A 17,489-nucleotide genomic window follows, 5' to 3' on the forward strand; every position below is an offset into this window, starting at 1 on the left:
TACCAGTGCTTTTTATTGTCCTTTGGAATAATTACTTAACATACACTGACTGGAAATGTACTGGATAATGGTAGTGATCATATTCTGTTCCAATAAGGTGTGGTTGAATTACAATATTTCAGAAGAAGAACCACAGCCCCCCTGTGGCTTGCCAGCTTGCCGGCTTGCGAGATCTCTCCCTGCAACAGAAAATTTCAACAAGTCCTGGGATGAAAGGGCAGGTTACCGTCCTAGCTGCTTTGTCTTTGCTGCTGCCATCGTTGGCTCTGCCATATGGTTTTGGTAATGGCTCCTCGCTTGGCTGGCAGTTAAACATGAAACTTCCTATTGGGTATTTTCAAAACGAGGCCGGGGGAATCAGCTGCCAGCTTACTGCACTGTGGAAAACTGCACGAGATTCCGGGAGTGGAATCAAAATGCTAATTTAAAAGGTCAAGCGAAGCTGCGCCTCACGTTTTGGCGTGCCTGTGCTCTCAGCCAGCCCGGCAGACAAAAGACCCAGCCAGAGAAAGCAGACGCTGACAGCCATCCCCGTCCTGTGTTCCTGGAATAATCTGGGAATCATGCCTGAAATGCCGGAGGACATGGAGCAGGTAAGAGCTAGCAATTCAAGGAACATTCAGGGGAAAGAGTTGCTTTAAATGCACACCAGAATGCCCGGTAGCTGCAGTGTGGATGTAAGGAGAAAAGAGGAAACAGGTTGAGGCATTCATTTTCCTCCCGGTACAACCTTTGGACATAGAATAATACACCCAACTTGAGTTACTGACCCTGGAAGCCAGCTTTGGTAAGCTTAGTGAAGTCTCACTCATTTACAAAAATAAAATGCAAAGCATGCACCAAATGAGATGCAAGAATGTAGGTGAAGGTTTTGTGATAAATCAGGATTTTTATCCTATGGTGAGCTCCAGCTTTCTGTCTTTTGTGTGACTCCAATCTGCTAGCATAACTTTTAGTTCCAGGCTGCATTTATTATACTTGACTACATAGGAAGTTAGATGTTATCTGTGAATGGATATAGTTTATCTTCTTGACAGAAAAATGATTATAAAGTACACCCAAACATATGTGCTAGATGACCCATACCCAACTTTTACCCCAGTAAGCATCAAGCAGAGTCTTAAATGTAGGCGAATGAGCACTTTGTTCCTCATTCAAGATGGGCTGCTCTGAGAATGAAATTGCAAATTGCAATTCTTACATGTTTCTGTTGGACAATTTTAAGTCCCTCTGGGGAGATCCCATTACCTCACACAGTCCTACTAGGAACTGGAATTTTCACTTTTTAAGCAGGAAGGATCCCTCCCCTCTGTCCCCCAAGGTTTTGATTACTTGTCTTGAGGCTTGGTCCATAGCTGTCTGGGAACAAGTACACCTTCCTGTCTCAACCTCCCTGAAGGTAAGCAAGCACGGCCAGGACTAGATCTCTTGCCTTTTACTTCCTTGTCTTCTGCTTCTGCTGCTTGTGTTGGGACAATCCTCTCGGTTTGTGAACAATAATAGCTTCAAGATATATATATATATATATATATATATATATATATATATATATATATATATATATAATCTCAAAAAGTTAGGGACCTAAGGCTGTCTTGAGTCACTGATCCCAAGAAACTTTTTATGTGTATAATGAATAAGGAAATAGTTTCTTTGGGCGTTGAAGAGGAAGCCAAGTCACAGGACTGTTGAGGTTAAAAAAAAAAAAGATTGCTTAATCCTTTAACTCTTACAAGGGTTTTTGTTTTTTTTTCTTTTGAAAATAAGGCTTCAGGAAAATACAAGTCGTGATGATCACGTTGGTGGGCAGGTTTTCAGTGTCGTGGGTAGTGCCTGAACCAGAATAGACTGTGGGGTAAAGGTGGGCGAACCCCGTACACGGCGTGCACACTTGTGGAAGCCAAGTGAAGTGCCAGGAAGGCCAAGCAGCAGCAACTGTCTTGGGGGGTTGTTCCTGATGTGCTTTTAAAAAGCAAAGCGAGTCTCCCCCAGGCGGTCCTGAGATCCACTGAGGAGGCTGCAGGGTCTGCCCTCCCCACCAGTGGGAGTGGAGGCCTGGCCTCTGTCAGTTTGTCCGTCAGTGAGGAAGGGGAAGTTGGGGGAGTCAACAACCACCCCAGGACACACATAGGCTCCCGGGTGGTTACTGACTCCGGCACGGCTCTCACGATTATTTCTGTGATGACTTTATTTCGCCCTCTTTCAGACCCCTCCTCCTGCGCAGGCGCGGGCGCTCGCTCCCCTCCCTCCCACTCTGAAAAGCTCTCAGGCTGCTCGGTGTAGTTCGTGCCCGCCGCACAGTCTGCGAACCTGCAACGCCAGGCCCGTCAACTCGATCCTTCTTCCCAAGTTAAGGGGGAAAAAGAAAAGTAGATGCTTAAGCGCGAGAGAAAACCATCCCGCCGGCCTCCCACCCCCCAAACCCGGCCCTCGGCGTCGGCGGTCTGGGTCTCGGTGTCTGTCCCTTTAAGAACTGGCGCGTGGGCCCGGCGCGTCCTGCGAGGTCCCGCCCTCCTCCGGAGGCGTGGCGGAGCGTGGCCAATCCGCAGGCGCGGCCCGGGCGGCGGAAGCCGGAAGCGGGAGCGGAGGTCGGCGGGGCCTGGGGGAGCTGCGGCCCGCGGCGGTTCGGGGCGGGCTGAGGCGGCCGCGGCGGCGGCGGCGAGAAAACGGCGGGCATGGTGGGGCGGGGGAAGGAGCTGTCCATCCACTTCGTGCCCGGGAGCTGCCAGCTGGTGGAGGTAGGCCCGCGGCTCGGCCCGAGCGGCGCCGGCGCGGGAGCTTCCGCCGCCTTCCCGGCCTGGAGCCCCGCTGGGGCGGGGCGTGCGGTGCTAGGGGTCGGGGGGCCGGGGTGAGGGGGTCGGGGTGAGGGGGTCGGGGGTGAGGGGGTCGGGGGGGCCGGGGTGAGGGGGCCGGGGTGAGGGGGTCGGGGTGAGGGGGTCGGGGTGAGGGGGCCGGGGTGAGGGGGCCGGGGTGAGGGGGCCGGGGGTGAGGGGGTCGGGGTGAGGGGGCCGGGGTGAGGGGGTCGGGGGTGAGGGGGCCGGGGTGAGGGGGTCGGGGGGGCCGGGGTGAGGGGGTCGGGGGTGAGGGGGCCGGGGTGAGGGGGCCGGGGGTGAGGAGGTCGGGGTGAGGGGGCCGGGGTGAGGGGGCCGGGGTGAGGGGGCCGGGGTGAGGGGGCCGGGGTGAGGGGGCCGTGGTGAGGGGGTCGGGGGTGAGGGGGTCGGGGGTGAGGGGGTCGGGGGTGAGGGGGCCGGGGTGAGGGGGCCGGGGTGAGGGGGTCCGGGGTGAGGGGGTCGGGGTGAGGGGGTCGGGGGGCCGGGGTGAGGGGGCCGGGGTGAGGGGGTCGGGGGTGAGGAGGTCGGGGTGAGGGGGTCGGGGGTGAGGGGGCCGGGGTGAGGGGGTCGGGGGTGAGGAGGTCGGGGGTCCGGGGTGAGGGGGTCGGGGTGAGGGGGCCGGGGTGAGGGGGTCGGGGGTGAGGGGGCCGGGGTGAGGGGGTCGGGGGTGAGGGGGCCGGGGTGAGGGGGCCGGGGTGAGGGGGTCGGGGGTGAGGAGGTCGGGGGTCCGGGGTGAGGGGGTCCGGGGTGAGGGGGTCGGGGGGGCCCGGGGTCCGGGGTGAGGGGGTCGGGGGCGAGGGGTCGGGGGGCCCGGGGTCCGGGGTGAGGGGGTCGGGGGGAGGCCCGAGGGGGGGTCAGGGGCTGGGGTCCAGGGGTGGGGGTCCGGGGGAGTCAGGGGTGGAGGCATGCAGGGGTGGGGGCCCGGGGAGGGGGTCAGGGGTGGGGGCATCCAGGGGTGGGGGCGTGCAGGGGTGGGGGATCCAGGGGTGGGGGGTCCAGGGGTGGGGGCGTGCAGGGGTGGGGGGTCCAGGGGTGGGGGATCCAGGGGTGGGGGTGTGCAGGGGTGGGGGTGTGCAGGGGTGGGGGATCCAGGGGTGGGGGTGTGCAGGGGTGGGGGGTCCAGGGGTGGGGGATCCAGGGGTGGGGGTGTGCAGGGGTGGGGGTGTGCAGGGGTGGGGGATCCAGGGGTGGGGGTGTGCAGGGGTGGGGGTGTGCAGGGGTGGGGGATCCAGGGGTGGGGGGTCCAGGGGTGGGGGTGTGCAGGGGTGGGGGTGTGCAGGGGTGGGGGATCCAGGGGTGGGGGTGTGCAGGGGTGGGGGCGTGCAGGGGTGGGGGCGTGCAGGGGTGGGGGGTCCAGGGGTGGGGGGTCCAGGGGTGGGGGGCCCAGGGGTGGGGGGCCCAGGGGTGGGGGTGTGCAGGGGTGGGGGCATGCAGGGGTGGGGGCATACAGGGGTGGGGGTCCAGGGATGGGGGCATGCAGGGGTGAGGCCCAGGCATAGGGGGCATGCAGGGGTGGGGGTCCAGGGGTGGGGGCATGCAGGGGTGAGGCCCAGGCATAGGGGGCATGCAGGGGTGGGGGTCCAGGGGTGGGGGCATGCAGGGGTGGGGGTCCAGAGGTAGGGGGTCCAGGAGTGGGGATGCAAACCTCAGGGTGAGGTTAAGCAGGAGTAGGGGATTCCCAGTGAGGGTGGGGAATATGCAGGGATGGGGGTGGGTGGTAAGCCTGGGGGTGGGGGGGGGTAGCCAGAGGTGGGGATATGCGGGAGTCCAAGGGTGAGGCTGTGGGGGTCAAGAAGTGAGTGGAGATCAAGGGCTAGGGGTGGGTGGTAAGCAGATTAGAGGGGAGTCTGCGGGGTGAGGGCATGTAGACGTGGGGTGTTGCATCTGAGGGTGAGGGGTCTGGGTGGGGGGCTCTGGAGATCTCTGAGGTTGGGATGGAAGGAGGGGGCGTATGTGGGGATTCCCCGGGTGGTGGGCATATGCAGAGGTCCGGGGGTGTCCAGCCATGGGGGATCCCAGGATTGTGGGGTGTCCTAAAGAAAGAGAGGGGCGCTCCCTTTCTTTAGGGAATAGAGCCTAGCCCCCTGCTCTCTGCAGCTCTGGAAAGCTGGAGGGCGGCTCAGTTTCCAGTCATGGCTGCCTCCCCACTCTCCCTGCCCGCCACGTGGAGGAAGGTGTGGTGTTTAGGCAGGTTCATGATCTTCCTGTGTGTGCATACACAGGATGCCTTAGCTGCTGCTTCAATTGCTTCTCAGCTGAGGAAAGCAGGCACGGGTTTGTTCCTCTGAGATGGGACTCTGGGTAAGGTGCAGGCCTCTGGCCACCTAAGACCTGAACCACCTCAAACCACCACCATGGTTTGCAGGAGGAAAGAAAATGGTGTTGGGGAAATCCATCCCTGGGTTCCTCCCCCTCCATTCATGCCTGCAGCCATTCACAGAACCTGTCCATCACTAGATAAGGAGACTGAATCCACACGTGTGTGTTAGAAACACAGGAAAGATTGTAAGGATGGCTTTCTGTATTGAGGCAATAGTTTTTTGTTTGTTTATACTGGTCCTGGGCTTGAGCTCAGGGCCGGGCGCTGTCCCAGAGCTCCTTTTGCTCAAGACTAGCACTCTACCACTTGAGCCACAGCACCATTTGAGGCTTCTTCTGGGGGTAGTTTATTGGAGATATTGCAGACTTTCCTGTCTTGGATGGCGTAGAATTGCGATCCTCAGATCTCAGCTTCTTCAGCCTGGAGGATCACAGGTGTGAGACCCTGAAGCCTGCCCTTTAGCAGCAGTTCTATGTTTCCAAAATATGACATATTCAGTGCCTTCAAGTGGTATTTGGGACTTTGGTAGAGTTAGGCTTCGGGGCTATTTAACCCTCTATTTCTGTGTGCCCCAAATGATGGAGTGCATGATACCAGCTGTTAGTTTACATTCATGTGTGTGTCTACAGGTGGATGAACCTCAATCTATTTTCATAGTAGTTCAGCAAAGAAAATGACTTTCCATGTTTTCCATTAAGAGCTTAGCAAATATTACTTGTGCTCTGAAAACCTGTAGAACTAAAACTCTCTCTTCAGGAGAATGGTACTTGTTTTAAAATATTTGAGAGGCAGCCCTTGGTTTTTTCAGACTGTTACAAGAGGGTCAGAGTGGGAGAGGAGCCATTCCCTCCTAAGTGGTCAGAAGTCACGCTTACTAAATTCCAGCACTACATAAAGTATGGATTAGTTTGGGAAGAAAGGGGGAGCGGTGAGTCTGATCAAGATGCATTGTATGTTTATATAGATATGTCAAAACGTAACCCTTGGTGCAAGTAATTGATGTGAGTAAAAAAACATGTAAGAAAAAAGAAGTGGCCAGATCGAAAGGATTCCAAGGGTAGCAAGTATTACATATACTGTTAAGATGTCAGAACAACTCGGTGCATAACATCAGTGCTAGCATTCTAGACTCTTTCAGAGCATTCTTAATAGAATTTACCACAGTGTGTCCTAAAGTGGAAGTCAGTGTCCCCGTACGGTAGGACTGTTCGGAAAGAGATACTCATCTCCCATTAGCCACAAAATTTGGCGTCATATAACTAGACAGCCTAATAAGAACAGTAGGCTTAGTATTTTTCTGTATTTGATACTTCAAGGGGTTTCTTCTTTCTTTTTTCTTTTCTTTTTTTTGTAGTGCTGAGAATGGAACTCACATCTTGCCATGTTAGACAAGCAGTTCAGGCTAAATCCACACACCATCAGGAGTTATTTTTGGCATCTATAAATAAGATGACTTAAAGTGTTTGACTTCCATATATTGAGTTTCTGCTATAGAGACAGATGGAGATTAATTTCCAAATGGTCTTTAATCATCTACTCACTGAGCAAAACTTGAGGAAATAGATGGCTCAGGCAGAAAGGGTCTTCTGGGGTGAAATAGGGCAAAGGTGACCTTCAGTAGATAGAGATCTTGCTGCAGTCATCAGGTTCTACATGTAGGGAAGTGCTAGAATTGTAGCACTAACCGTTTTGTCCAAATGCTTCTTTTTACTGGTGAGGAATTAAGCCAGTGTGAGTATTATAATTTCTCAATGCTTTAGTCTATGACAAAGCAGATAAAACTATCAAATGGAAGTCCAGAGGATGGAAACAAAATTCATTGCAAGTGGTTAGAGCATCGAGACAAGACTCTTAGGTTCTGGTCCCAGTCTTTTTCTTTCTGTGGACAAAGTTACCACCACCTGTGGGATCTTTAGTTTGGAAATGACAAAGCAGAAGGAACAGCCTAAGTTTTCATAACACTTGATAGTCTTCAAATTCAAGATTGGGAACTGGCCTTTCCCTTTCGTTGGATGCTCCCATCTCAGATCCCTGAATTGCCATCTGACCATTGGGTGAGGGATACTCGGTCTCCCGGTTCCTCAGGACAGTACACATTAGCACAGGCTATAAGGAAATAATATTCCCCTGGCGACCCCAGTCCTTTCATAAGTATCAAAAAAAAAAAGCAGCCTTGTTCTTGAAACTCAATATAGTATCAATTCTTAAGATGCTTTTGATTTTAAGATAGTCTAAATAGTCTCTTATTTGTTGTTGTTTGTGCTGGTGCTGTGGCTTGAACTCAAGGCCTGGGTCTTGAGCTTTTTGCTCAGGGCTAGTGCTCTACTGATTGAGCCACAGCTCACTTGTGGATTTTTTTTTTTTTTTTTTTTTTACTGGTTAATTGGAGAGAAGCGTCTCGTGGACTTCCAGCTGGCTGGCATGGAACCGTGATCCTCAGAGCACAGCCTCCCCAGTAATTAGGATTATGGGCATGAGTCACCAGCACCCAGGGGTGACCTCTTATTTTAAGATGCACTTAGGTATCAGAAAACACTGCCAAACTGACATGCTCAGGAGACTCATCTTTTTCATTAAACACAAATGTATTAAAATGAGAGAAACACGTGCTTTCAAAACTGAAGTATGAAAGTAAAGAAATAAAAGATCTGTTTTTCCCCTGAGATCTTAATAAACTTGCAAACAAAATGTAGGCCTGCTCCTTCATTATACTTTGTGGTTAATTCCATGATTAAGATAGAACTGACTTTATTGAGTGTGGTAAATAAAGTGTTCTTGAAATAAAAAAAAAAAAGCAAAAACAAAAAACCCCTGAAGAATGCAGTTCTCACTTCATGGTATAGTACTTATGGGTTGCATAATACTTGGGCTTTTCTTTTTTCTTTCATTCACGTCTTCCTTTTCAGTCTTCCTCTCCTGTGCCTCTTTCCTCCCCCTTGCCCTTCCAGCGTTGGGATTACAGGTCCGTGCCCCATACCAGCCTTACTAGTTGTCTGGGAAGTTGGATGGCAGTATTTTTTTTTTTTTTTTTTTGTCTTGTTGGAATAAGAGAACTGCGTCTTCAGAAAAGCCTTATCCTGGAAAGCAAGATTACAAGTGGGTCCCCATGATCTCCCATGAATACCCATGATCTGCCGTCCCGTCAGCTGGAGGGGTACTGACCTGAGTCTCCTGGGCCCGACCTACACCCTGCTGCCCCTGCCTTTGCTTCCCTAGGGCAAAACGAGGGACCCCGAGGCCCCCTGGAAGTCCCCCATCCCACCTCGTCAGGGCATCTGTCCTGGGGAAGTCGGCGGAGTCTGTCTCCACCAGACTTGGCTTGTTCTTCCCTCTTTACAGTTGTGTCTTTGTAGAGCTGTCTTCTTGCCAAAAGTCTAAGAAAATATTGTGCTGGCTGGAGTCCTTGTTTTCATAAATCACCTGGCTTCGAGCCAAATGTTTCAACAGAGAGCCTGGATGAAGTTTCTGTACACTTCTCAAGTGTTTTGCCACTAGTAGAACTATGAGAAAAGAATCTTAAGATTTTTACCTTACTCATGAGCTTTTTCCTTTCAGGTTTTTCAAATGCTAGAAACAGCTAGATTTTGGTCCTTTATTTTATACATATATATATATATATATATATTTTTTTTTTTTTCAATTGAGATTTTTGTGTGGCCAGTTTTTCTTGGGTTCCCTTTGTTTTGGGCAGTAGAAAGATGCCAGGCAAGGTGGGGTTGGAGATCCTGTTTATTCAAGCTCCTTGGGCCTGAAAGACAGGAAGATGTTTAGTTCAAGACCAGCATGAACAATGGTAATAAGACCCTGTCTCAAAACCAACACGAAAGCGTAGTGCTTGGGGTATCATTCACATGAGAGCACATTGGTCTAGCATGCCAGGGGCCCTGGGTTCAGTGCCCAATCCCTGCGGTATATCCTAGGAAACAGCTTGGCCGAGAGGTCTTCGGTGGACACTAGCAGTGACTTGTTTCTGTGATAGAGGTCTTGTCACAGCAGGTGACCCTGTCCTTTTGCTTGGCTTTTAGGAGGAGATAAACACCCCCAGCCGGCGGGTTCTGGTCACTGGTGCCACTGGGCTGCTTGGCAGAGCTGTTTACAAGGAATTTCAGCAGAATAATTGGCATGCTGTTGGCTGTGGTTTTAGAAGAGCAAGACCAAAGTTTGAGCAGGTCAACCTGTTAGATTCTGAAGCCGTTCACCATATCATTCATGATTACCAGGTACAGTCTCCTCCCTTTATGTCTGCATCTACCTGAGTTTATGTCAGCATCTACCTGAGTTTATGTCGGCATCTACCTGAGTTTATGTCGGCATCTACCTGAGTTTATGTCGGCATCTACCTGAGTTTATGTCGGCATCTACCTGAGTTTATGTCAGCATCTACCTGAGTTTATGTCGGCATCTACCTGAGTTTATGTCGGCATCTACCTGAGTTTATGTCGGCATCTACCTGAGTTGGGGGCGGAATCGCCCGGGTGATGTACCTGCTGTGAAGGAAGTTGCCATGTGCTCAAAGCACTGACCCTCTGTGGCTGGCTGAGGGCTGACCCCAGGGTCTCGAGCATCTGACCACGCTGGCAAGTGCTCTCACGTGGGGCGGGATCCTCAGCCTCAGAGTGCACTTTCTTTAGCATGTAAAAGATTAAGTGGAGACATTGACAAAGACAGAAATAGTAAGCTTTTTTTCTTCTTTTTTTTTCTTTTTTTGTCAGTTATGGGGCTTGAACTTAGGACCTGGGCACTGTGAGCTCCTTTGCACTTGAATCACAGAGCCACTTCTGGTTTTCTGGTGGTTCTTTGGAGATAAAAAATCTCACAGTCTCCTGCCTGGGCTGGCTTCCAGCTGCGATCCTCAGATCTCAGCCTCCTGAGTCTCTAGGCTGACAGGCGTGAGCCACCTGTGCCCAGCTCATATATATATTTTTTTCTTTTTTGCAATTTTTCTTTTTGTTAAAAACATTTTATTGAGATTAGGTGATTACATAAATTTCACATGTTTCACAGCATTGTGGAATAGTGATACTTAATTAAAGTCACTAACACCTTTCAGCCTTCACAAAGCATATTGTCATTGTCATGGTCCATAAAGTTTGTGAATTTCAGGAGCTTTGACAGTACAGCCATTTCTTCCGCATCAGGTGATATTTACCTTTCTTTCCTTTTGCTTAGTGTGAGCTGGCCTCTCTTTCCCTCTCATTCCCTCCCTTCCATTGCTGCCCTTGAGTAACTTAGTTCATTTTCATGTCCAGTGTGCCAGCTCATATTTTTGACAGTTTTCTAATCTTCGTCTAGGCTTCAGTAAATTTCCTCTCTGCAGGCCTGAGGATGGAGCTCAGTGGGTAGATTGCTTGCAAGGTCCTGGATCCCTAGCACCATGAAGAAGAAAAGCCAAAACAACAAAATTGCACATTTACTTTTCAAGGCCTGTATGTAATTTGAGGAAGTTTGAGCCTTGAGGGAAATAAAGGAAGGGAAAGGAAACTGCATTAAAAGTCGCAGTGATTAATCTTCCCTGAAAGGAGGTTGATGAAGGATCCTCTTTCACTGAAGGCCTTGGCTTCCGCGGGGCTCTGTGTGCTGTGCTTTATCTGTGACCGCTTGCCTTCCAGCCTCACGTGGTAGTTCACTGCGCTGCAGAGAGGAGGCCGGATGTTGTGGAGAGCCAGCCAGACGCTGCTGCTCAGCTTAACGTGGGTGCTTCTGGGAATTTGGCAAAAGAAGCAGGTAAACAACGTCCTCACACGCCCTTCTCCAGGTGTCCAGTCAGCACACAAGTTCAGAGACCCGCGTTTTATAGATCACTTGCATCGGTTTTTATATCACATAGAACAAACCGTTCTGAGTTCTGCTCAAAAGTAACGGCACAACACATTTTGATAGATTTTTGTTTATTTATTTGTTTCTAATCTTTTGCAGCTGCAATCGGAGCTTTTCTCATCTACATTAGCTCAGACTATGTATTTGATGGGACAAATCCACCTTATTCAGAGGAAGACACACCTGCTCCCCTAAATTTGTATGGTAAAACCAAATTAGAAGGAGAAAAGGCGGTACTGGAAAATAATTTAGGTAAGGCTTAGCCTCTTGAGCCGCTGATTGTTTCAGAGAACTGCTTTTTGTTTACGAGTGAAATGTTTCAAATTGTAGAAAATCAAGCGATAAGTCATTAGAGAGAAATCAGAGAATATAGTTAATATAAAGGGAAAGTAAGTACTTAAAAATCCTGAGGGTAGGGACTGGCAGTGTGGCTTAGTGGTAGAGCGTTTGCCTAGCATGTATGAAGCCCTGGGTTCGGATCCTCAGTACCACATACACAGAAAAAGCCGGAAGTGGTGCCGTGGCTCATGTGGTAGAGTGCTGGCCCTGGCCTTGAGTTAAAAAAAATAAATAAATAAAAGAAGATCTCCCTGGCCCTGAGTTTATCTGCTTTTTCAATTTACTTCCCAGTTGTAATTTTTTGATTTGTTGAAAAAAATAGACTTTCTTGACTCTTTGTATATCTTTGACATCATTTAGTCTCTTCTAATCTTAAAAGAAGGTAGAAGATCGGTGGTCCATCTTCCATAGCTGCTTCATGCTAAGCGTGGAGGGAGGAAAAAGTGACTGGTATCTAGCTGACAGACTGGCCTTCATCTGGACCAGAAGAGGACAGAATGTTCTTTAGCTAAAAGACAAGTCAGAGATACTAGTGAGGACTTAAAAAAAAATAAAATCAGCCATTTTCCTATCTGGATGTTTAATAGAATATGTTAAATGAGTCAAAAATTCAGGAAGGAAATGCTAAGATACAACATATGTTAGATATAACATATTCAATGCTAAGATAGAGCGTATGCTAGATATAACATTAAATTAGATGTATGTGCTGTCCACAGAAATCACAAACTAGGTTGACAGCTGTGGCCCAGATGGTAACCTACGTCCATCTGCCTATTTTAGGTGCAGTGGTTAGGCCACTTACTGTTTTACCTCAAAACTGGATCCTTAGATCTCAGTCTCCTAAGTAGCGAGGATTATGGATGTGAACCACCTGTACTCTTCTTCAGCAGCTACCTTCTTTATAAGACCTACTCTTACCTTTTGTACACCTTTCATAGCCTTTTAATTTCTTTGTTCTGTTTGCTTTGTAAGTTACTTTTTCCCTCCTCTCTTTCACACTCTGTTCTCACCCTCCTCCCTCCCTCCAACTTGCTGTTTTCATTTTGGAATATTCTGGAACATTTTACCTTTTAAAAGGATTTGACCTTTTAAAATCCTTTGTCATCTAAAAGCATTTTCTCTTTCCCTTCCCTTCCTCCCCCCCTCAAACAACTTCTTAGAAATTTCTACATTTTTCCTACCTGAGAGAGATCTCTTACATGAAGTCCTTTTTTTCTTTTCCCCCTTTTTGTTTAATTTGACAAAATGGTTGCAAAAATTCTGGACTTAAACACAGCCTTTTCCAACAGAATAAAATATTCTTAGAAGCATTTTTTTTGGATATAGATCAAGGAAGAAAACAACCTCAAATTACTTTCCTACAGAACAGTTTCCAAAAGGACATCCGTTCCAAAAAGTAATGAAAATACCTTTGGCTGCCCAGGAATTGAGCGTTTTGGTAAAACCAGAAACCTGAGAGAGAAGTAAAGTGGCTGTGCCGCAGTCAGGAAGGTGGGAATGCGCTGCCCCTCCGTTGGCACTGGCAGGTAGCTGGCTGTCTTGTGAGATGCAACTCCTGACTCCAGCCACTTGGCCAAAGCAGAGACTTGTCAGGACAGCAGTTCTCAAGATGAACAGATGACAGATTGACAGAAAAAAAGGCTTTTCCCCCTGGTGACCTGAGCCCTCCCCCCATCCTCCCACCCCCCCATTACTGCCTGGTGACCTGAGTCCTCCCTCCCAGTACTGTTGCTCTGGGGATTGAACCAGCATGGAGTTCTGGGGGGAACATTATGGGTTGGGACTGTAGCAGTCTCCATGTTTACTTGTCTGATCATTTGATTATAAAACTTACAATTACTTGCAATTAAGGTGCTAATTATCCATACACCATACCCCTCAGCAGGGACCAATTAAATCCAAGTGCCTTGAAATTCCTCCACCAGTGCTTGTGAGAAGTGTGAACACTGACTCCTCACCAGGCTTCAGATGCTGATGTTTTGGCGCATTGGTTTTATATGCACTTGGCCAACCCTGGTGACAGCTTGTTCCATTTAAGTGAAGTCTCAGACCACTTCATTCACTCGTGTCCTGTACAGACAAGGACATTCTCCACACCACTGCAGTACAGTCCTGATAAACAGTGGACTGCAGTCCTATACGTAGCCTCCACAGGTATTTTCCAACTGTCCTCAAAACATTCCCTCTATAAAAGTAATCTTCTTGTAAGATTTGACATCTAATCAGGATTTCTAATTACGTTGTCACAAGTTTTTGCTTTAGTTATCATAATATAGACATTAGATACAGAAATATCTCAGATGGCAGATATTTATAAAAATACTCAAGATCCCATGTATTAAATTGGCCTGATCGCTGGTGAGCTGTGTGTGTTGGTGCTAGGGATCGGACCCAGGGCCTCTGAGAGGCTACACAAATGCTCTGCCAGTGAGCTGTATTCCAGCCCAGCATGTTTATTATATTAAAGACGAGGTCTCTGTGTTGGGAATGTCTCCCCCATGAAAACTTGGGAACGCAGCTCTAGCACGCCCCCTTTCTTGGTCCAGGAGCTGCAGTTCTGAGAATTCCTGTCCTCTACGGAGAGGTGGAGAAGCTGGAGGAGAGTGCGGTGACCGTGATGTTCGACAAGGTGCAGTTCAGCAACAAATCGGCCAACATGGACCACTGGCAGCAGCGGTTTCCCACCCACGTCAAGGACGTGGCCAGTGTGTGTCGGCAGCTGGCAGAGAAGCGGATGCTGGTGAGCAGCTGGGGAGGGGGCGGACGGAGGACGAGCTAGAAGGCCAGACAGAAGTGGTTGACAGAGGGGAGACTACATTGCCAAAGAACCTTTGCGTTTGGGTTTATTTCTCACTTGCCGTGCGACCTGTTGTTTCTTCTACAGGAAGGCAGCAGAAAGCCTGCAGTTGTTCTTTAGCTAATAACTGTCTCCGATTAAATGAACGGTAGAGAGCCTGAATGGCAGCCCAAGTAGGAATTGATCCTTTGTTTTTGTCCTTGACCCCAGATGTCAGGGCGGCCTCCACCCATCACAGCCTGGGCTGCGGTCAGTGTAGAAAGAAACAATCTGGGCATGGGCAAACGCATCCTTTGGTCTTGCTGATGCTGACTCTACGATCCCAAGTTTCTTACGCGTGCCATGTTCACTCCTGATTCCCCAGGACTTGCTTAAAGCTAAACTGAGGCTTCACGCCCCTCCCCCTAGCTGTCCAGACCCGGGCTTCCGTTTCTTCCAGCTCAGGGTCCCCCTCTTCAGACTTGGTTGGAGGAGATGATGCCCGGCCTCAGGAATGGCTCCTCTGAACTTACCCAGGCCCTGCAGCTGGTTGAGTCGGCACACCGGCTTGTGCTGCTGTAGGCAGGTGCCGGGGCTTGAACTCAGGGCATGGGTGCTGTCCCTTAGCTTATTTTAAAATCAAGGCCGACATTCAGCCACATGAGCCACAGCTCTGCTTCTGGCTTTTTGTGTGTTAGCTGGAGATAGTGTCACGGGCTTTCCTGCCTGGCTGATTGCAAACCCTGATTGTCAGGTCTCACCTCTGGGTAGCTAGGATCGCAGGCATGAGCCATGCCCAGCTTTGACCACCATGTTCTTTTTTAAGTATGAAAATATTTATTTTTGAGTTGCAAACATATCTAAGGTTTAACTAATGAGCTCATCTCAAAAAGTAGTTGTACTCAGCTCTAGTTTTAGCTTTTTAGTATACTTGAAAATACTTCCCCTAAAAATCTCTGGAAATCACTGTTAGGACTCCCACTAATGACACAGAATTTCTGTTTCTATTTCCAAATTTCCAAATCCTTGTGGAGGTTGTTTGTGGTTGTTGAGCTGGGAATATTTACAGGCGCTTCCTTTAGCTGCTGCGTCGGAATCCATTCCCGAAAAGGTGGGTGGTGCATTGGTGCCGGGGGTTTCGCGTTGGCCCCCGGAGGTGGCGGTGCCTGCATTTGAGTCTCGGGAATGCTTGTGTCCTTGTCCCCAGGACCCGTCCATCAAGGGCACTTTCCACTGGTCTGGCAGCGAGCAGATGACGAAGTACGAGATGGCCTGTGCGATTGCCGATGCCTTCAACCTGCCCAGCAGTCACCTGCGGCCCGTGAGTAACCCCGCCCCACCGCGGCCTGGCGTGCGCTGGCTGCCTTCGCGTCTCAGCACGGACTCAGTGCCGTTGGGTTAGCCTGGCAGCGTGCTCTGTGACGGCGTGGTGAGGAGTGTTCAGCGGAAAGGTAGTGTCTGAGCGGTGGCAGGCGCTGTTCGAGAGGCAACGGTGTACAATAGTAGGAAATGAGCCACGCGCCGGTGGCTCACTCCTGCGATCCCAGCTACTCAGGAAGCTGAGATCTGAGAACGGTGATTCAATACCAATCCGGGCTAGAAAGTCTGTAAGACTCTTCCCTCCACTTAACCACCCAAGAGCCAGAAGTGGAGCTGTGGCTCAAGTGGTAGAGCACTAGCCTTGAGCACAAAAAGCCCAGGCCCTGAGTTCAAGCCCTACGACCAGCCAAAAAATCATGAAATGAAGTTGTGTTTTTTAACCCCAATTTCTTGCTGGAGCCCTTATGCTTTGTTTCCTTTCTCTCTCAAGATCACTGATAGCCCTGTCATAGGTGCCCAGCGTCCAAGAAATGCTCAGCTTGACTGCTCCAAATTGGAGACGTTGGGCATCGGCCAGCGAACACCCTTTCAGATCGGAATCAAAGAGTCGCTCTGGCCCTTCCTCATCGACAAGAGATGGCGACAGACGGTCTTTCATTAGTTCACGCCTCGTGTCTTTTTAAAAAGGAAAAGTACAGTCCGTGGCACTTTTTCAAGAGAAGAGGAACTAGTTTTGTATGATTACTCTTTAAGGGGCCTCTGCTCTTTCAGGTGAATGATGCTCTTGCACTAGTGAAATTGTCTAAAGAATCCGAGGAGCATTGGAGCCTTCTCCGTAGCCATGATTTTCTATGTTACGATTTTGTTTGTTTGGCTTTTCCCTGCAGTTGCCGTAATGTAAATTATGATTCTAAAACTCCTGGGAGCCAGGATGAGACAGATCTGCTGTAGACTCTTATTTTGGATGAAACTCACTGTTAATTCTTTCTAGAACTTCTGTATATTTTCAGGATTTTTTTCTTTTCTTTCTTTCTTTCTTTTTTTTTTTTTTTTGCAGCTGTTGACTTGTTTTAAAACATGTGAAGTCATATGAAAATCATTGGTGTTCATTATTTGCTTTGCTTGAGCTCAGATCAAAATGTTTGAGGAAAGAAACTTTATTTTTGCAACCTCCGTACAGTTTTTATGCTTGAGATATGTTAACACGTTACGTCCATCAGCACTCCTGCGGCTGGGCGCCCGGGTCACAGCCGGGCGTGGTGAACCCTTGAGAGAGTGTATGCGTGTGTGTGGTTTTGTAATATAAATTCACGACTGCCCTTTTCACTCCACGTTGCTGACATTTCACATGCTCGGTTATACTAATAATAATGAGCCTGTAAGTCTTTTGACCACTCCTGAGTCATAATAAACACGTACTGCTGGCATGTCAGGCCTGCCTTGTGTTGGTTCTTTCTATGGGCAGACCACCTGTCTGCATCAGTTGTTCCTTTGTGGCTTTAACTTTTTTTTGGTATCAGTCTTAGGGCGTAAACTCAGAGCCTGGGCACTGTCTCTGAGCTCTTTTGGCTCAAGGCTCTACCACTCGAGCCATAGCACCACTTCTGGCCTTTTGTGAATAGTTTATTGGTGATAAGAGTCTCACAGACTTTCCTGCCCCGGCTGGTTTCAAACTGTGATCCTCAGATCTCAGCCTCCTGAGGAGCGAGGATTACAGGCTTTAGCCACCAATGCCTGGCTCATACTTGTATATTCTAATTATGCATACAGTATTTTGTAACTGTAATTTACTTAGATTGGGGGATTCAAGTGGCTCAGATTTGATGCCTTTACTAAAGCAGCAATTTCCACACCAATTAACTGGAGGAAATTCTGAGACTTCACCTAGACTGACTGAACCACCAAAATACCATTGTTAGAAATAAGGCCTGCTGACAACTATGTGAAAACACTCCCTGGGTGTTTCCCAGATAGCTAGTGTGGCACTTGGGTGTTGTTCTTCTTTTTGAGACAGAGATGTAGCATGTGGGCTCGAACTCTGGCCTTAGCCTCCTGCCTCTGCCTCCTGAGTTATAATTGCATC

General features: G+C 49.4%; 1 protein-coding gene across 3 annotated transcripts; it reads left to right on the forward strand.

The window, feature by feature from the left end:
• The first annotated feature begins 298 nt into the window (after positions 1-298).
• On the forward strand, positions 299-16,838 carry Mat2b (methionine adenosyltransferase 2 non-catalytic beta subunit). 3 transcript variants are annotated; one of them, XM_069993963.1, is made up of 7 exons: positions 299-593; positions 9,177-9,371; positions 10,761-10,875; positions 11,068-11,220; positions 13,857-14,050; positions 15,294-15,407; positions 15,897-16,838. In XM_069993963.1, exons 1-7 carry the CDS (start codon positions 564-566, stop codon positions 16,065-16,067), a joined length of 972 nt encoding a protein of 323 aa, XP_069850064.1. In that variant the 5' UTR covers positions 299-563; the 3' UTR covers positions 16,068-16,838. The 3 variants fall into 3 exon arrangements, with proteins under 3 accessions (XP_069850064.1, XP_069850065.1, XP_069850063.1); XM_069993962.1 differs by lacking the exon at positions 299-593 and adding an exon at positions 2,638-2,738; XM_069993964.1 differs by lacking the exons at positions 299-593; positions 11,068-11,220 and adding an exon at positions 2,637-2,738.
• Positions 16,839-17,489: the final 651 nt, after the last annotated feature.

This window comes from Dipodomys merriami, unplaced genomic scaffold (genome assembly GCF_024711535.1).
Source record: "Dipodomys merriami isolate MVZ:Mamm:240054 unplaced genomic scaffold, mDipMer1.0.p SCAF_44, whole genome shotgun sequence".
NCBI classification, from domain to species: domain Eukaryota; kingdom Metazoa; phylum Chordata; class Mammalia; order Rodentia; family Heteromyidae; genus Dipodomys; species Dipodomys merriami.

What these genes read in the sequence shown, in the direction of transcription:
- Mat2b (XM_069993962.1), top strand. Translation starts at nt 2,676, where the DNA reads ATGGTGGGGCGGGGGAAGGAGCTGTCCATCCACTTCGTGCCCGGGAGC. An exon ending in GAATTTGGCAAAAGAAGCAG is followed by an intron (nt 10,876 to 11,067) that starts GTAAACAACGTC and finishes AATCTTTTGCAG; the next exon opens with CTGCAATCGGAGCTTTTCTC. An exon ending in TGGCAGAGAAGCGGATGCTG is followed by an intron (nt 14,051 to 15,293) that starts GTGAGCAGCTGG and finishes CCTTGTCCCCAG; the next exon opens with GACCCGTCCATCAAGGGCAC.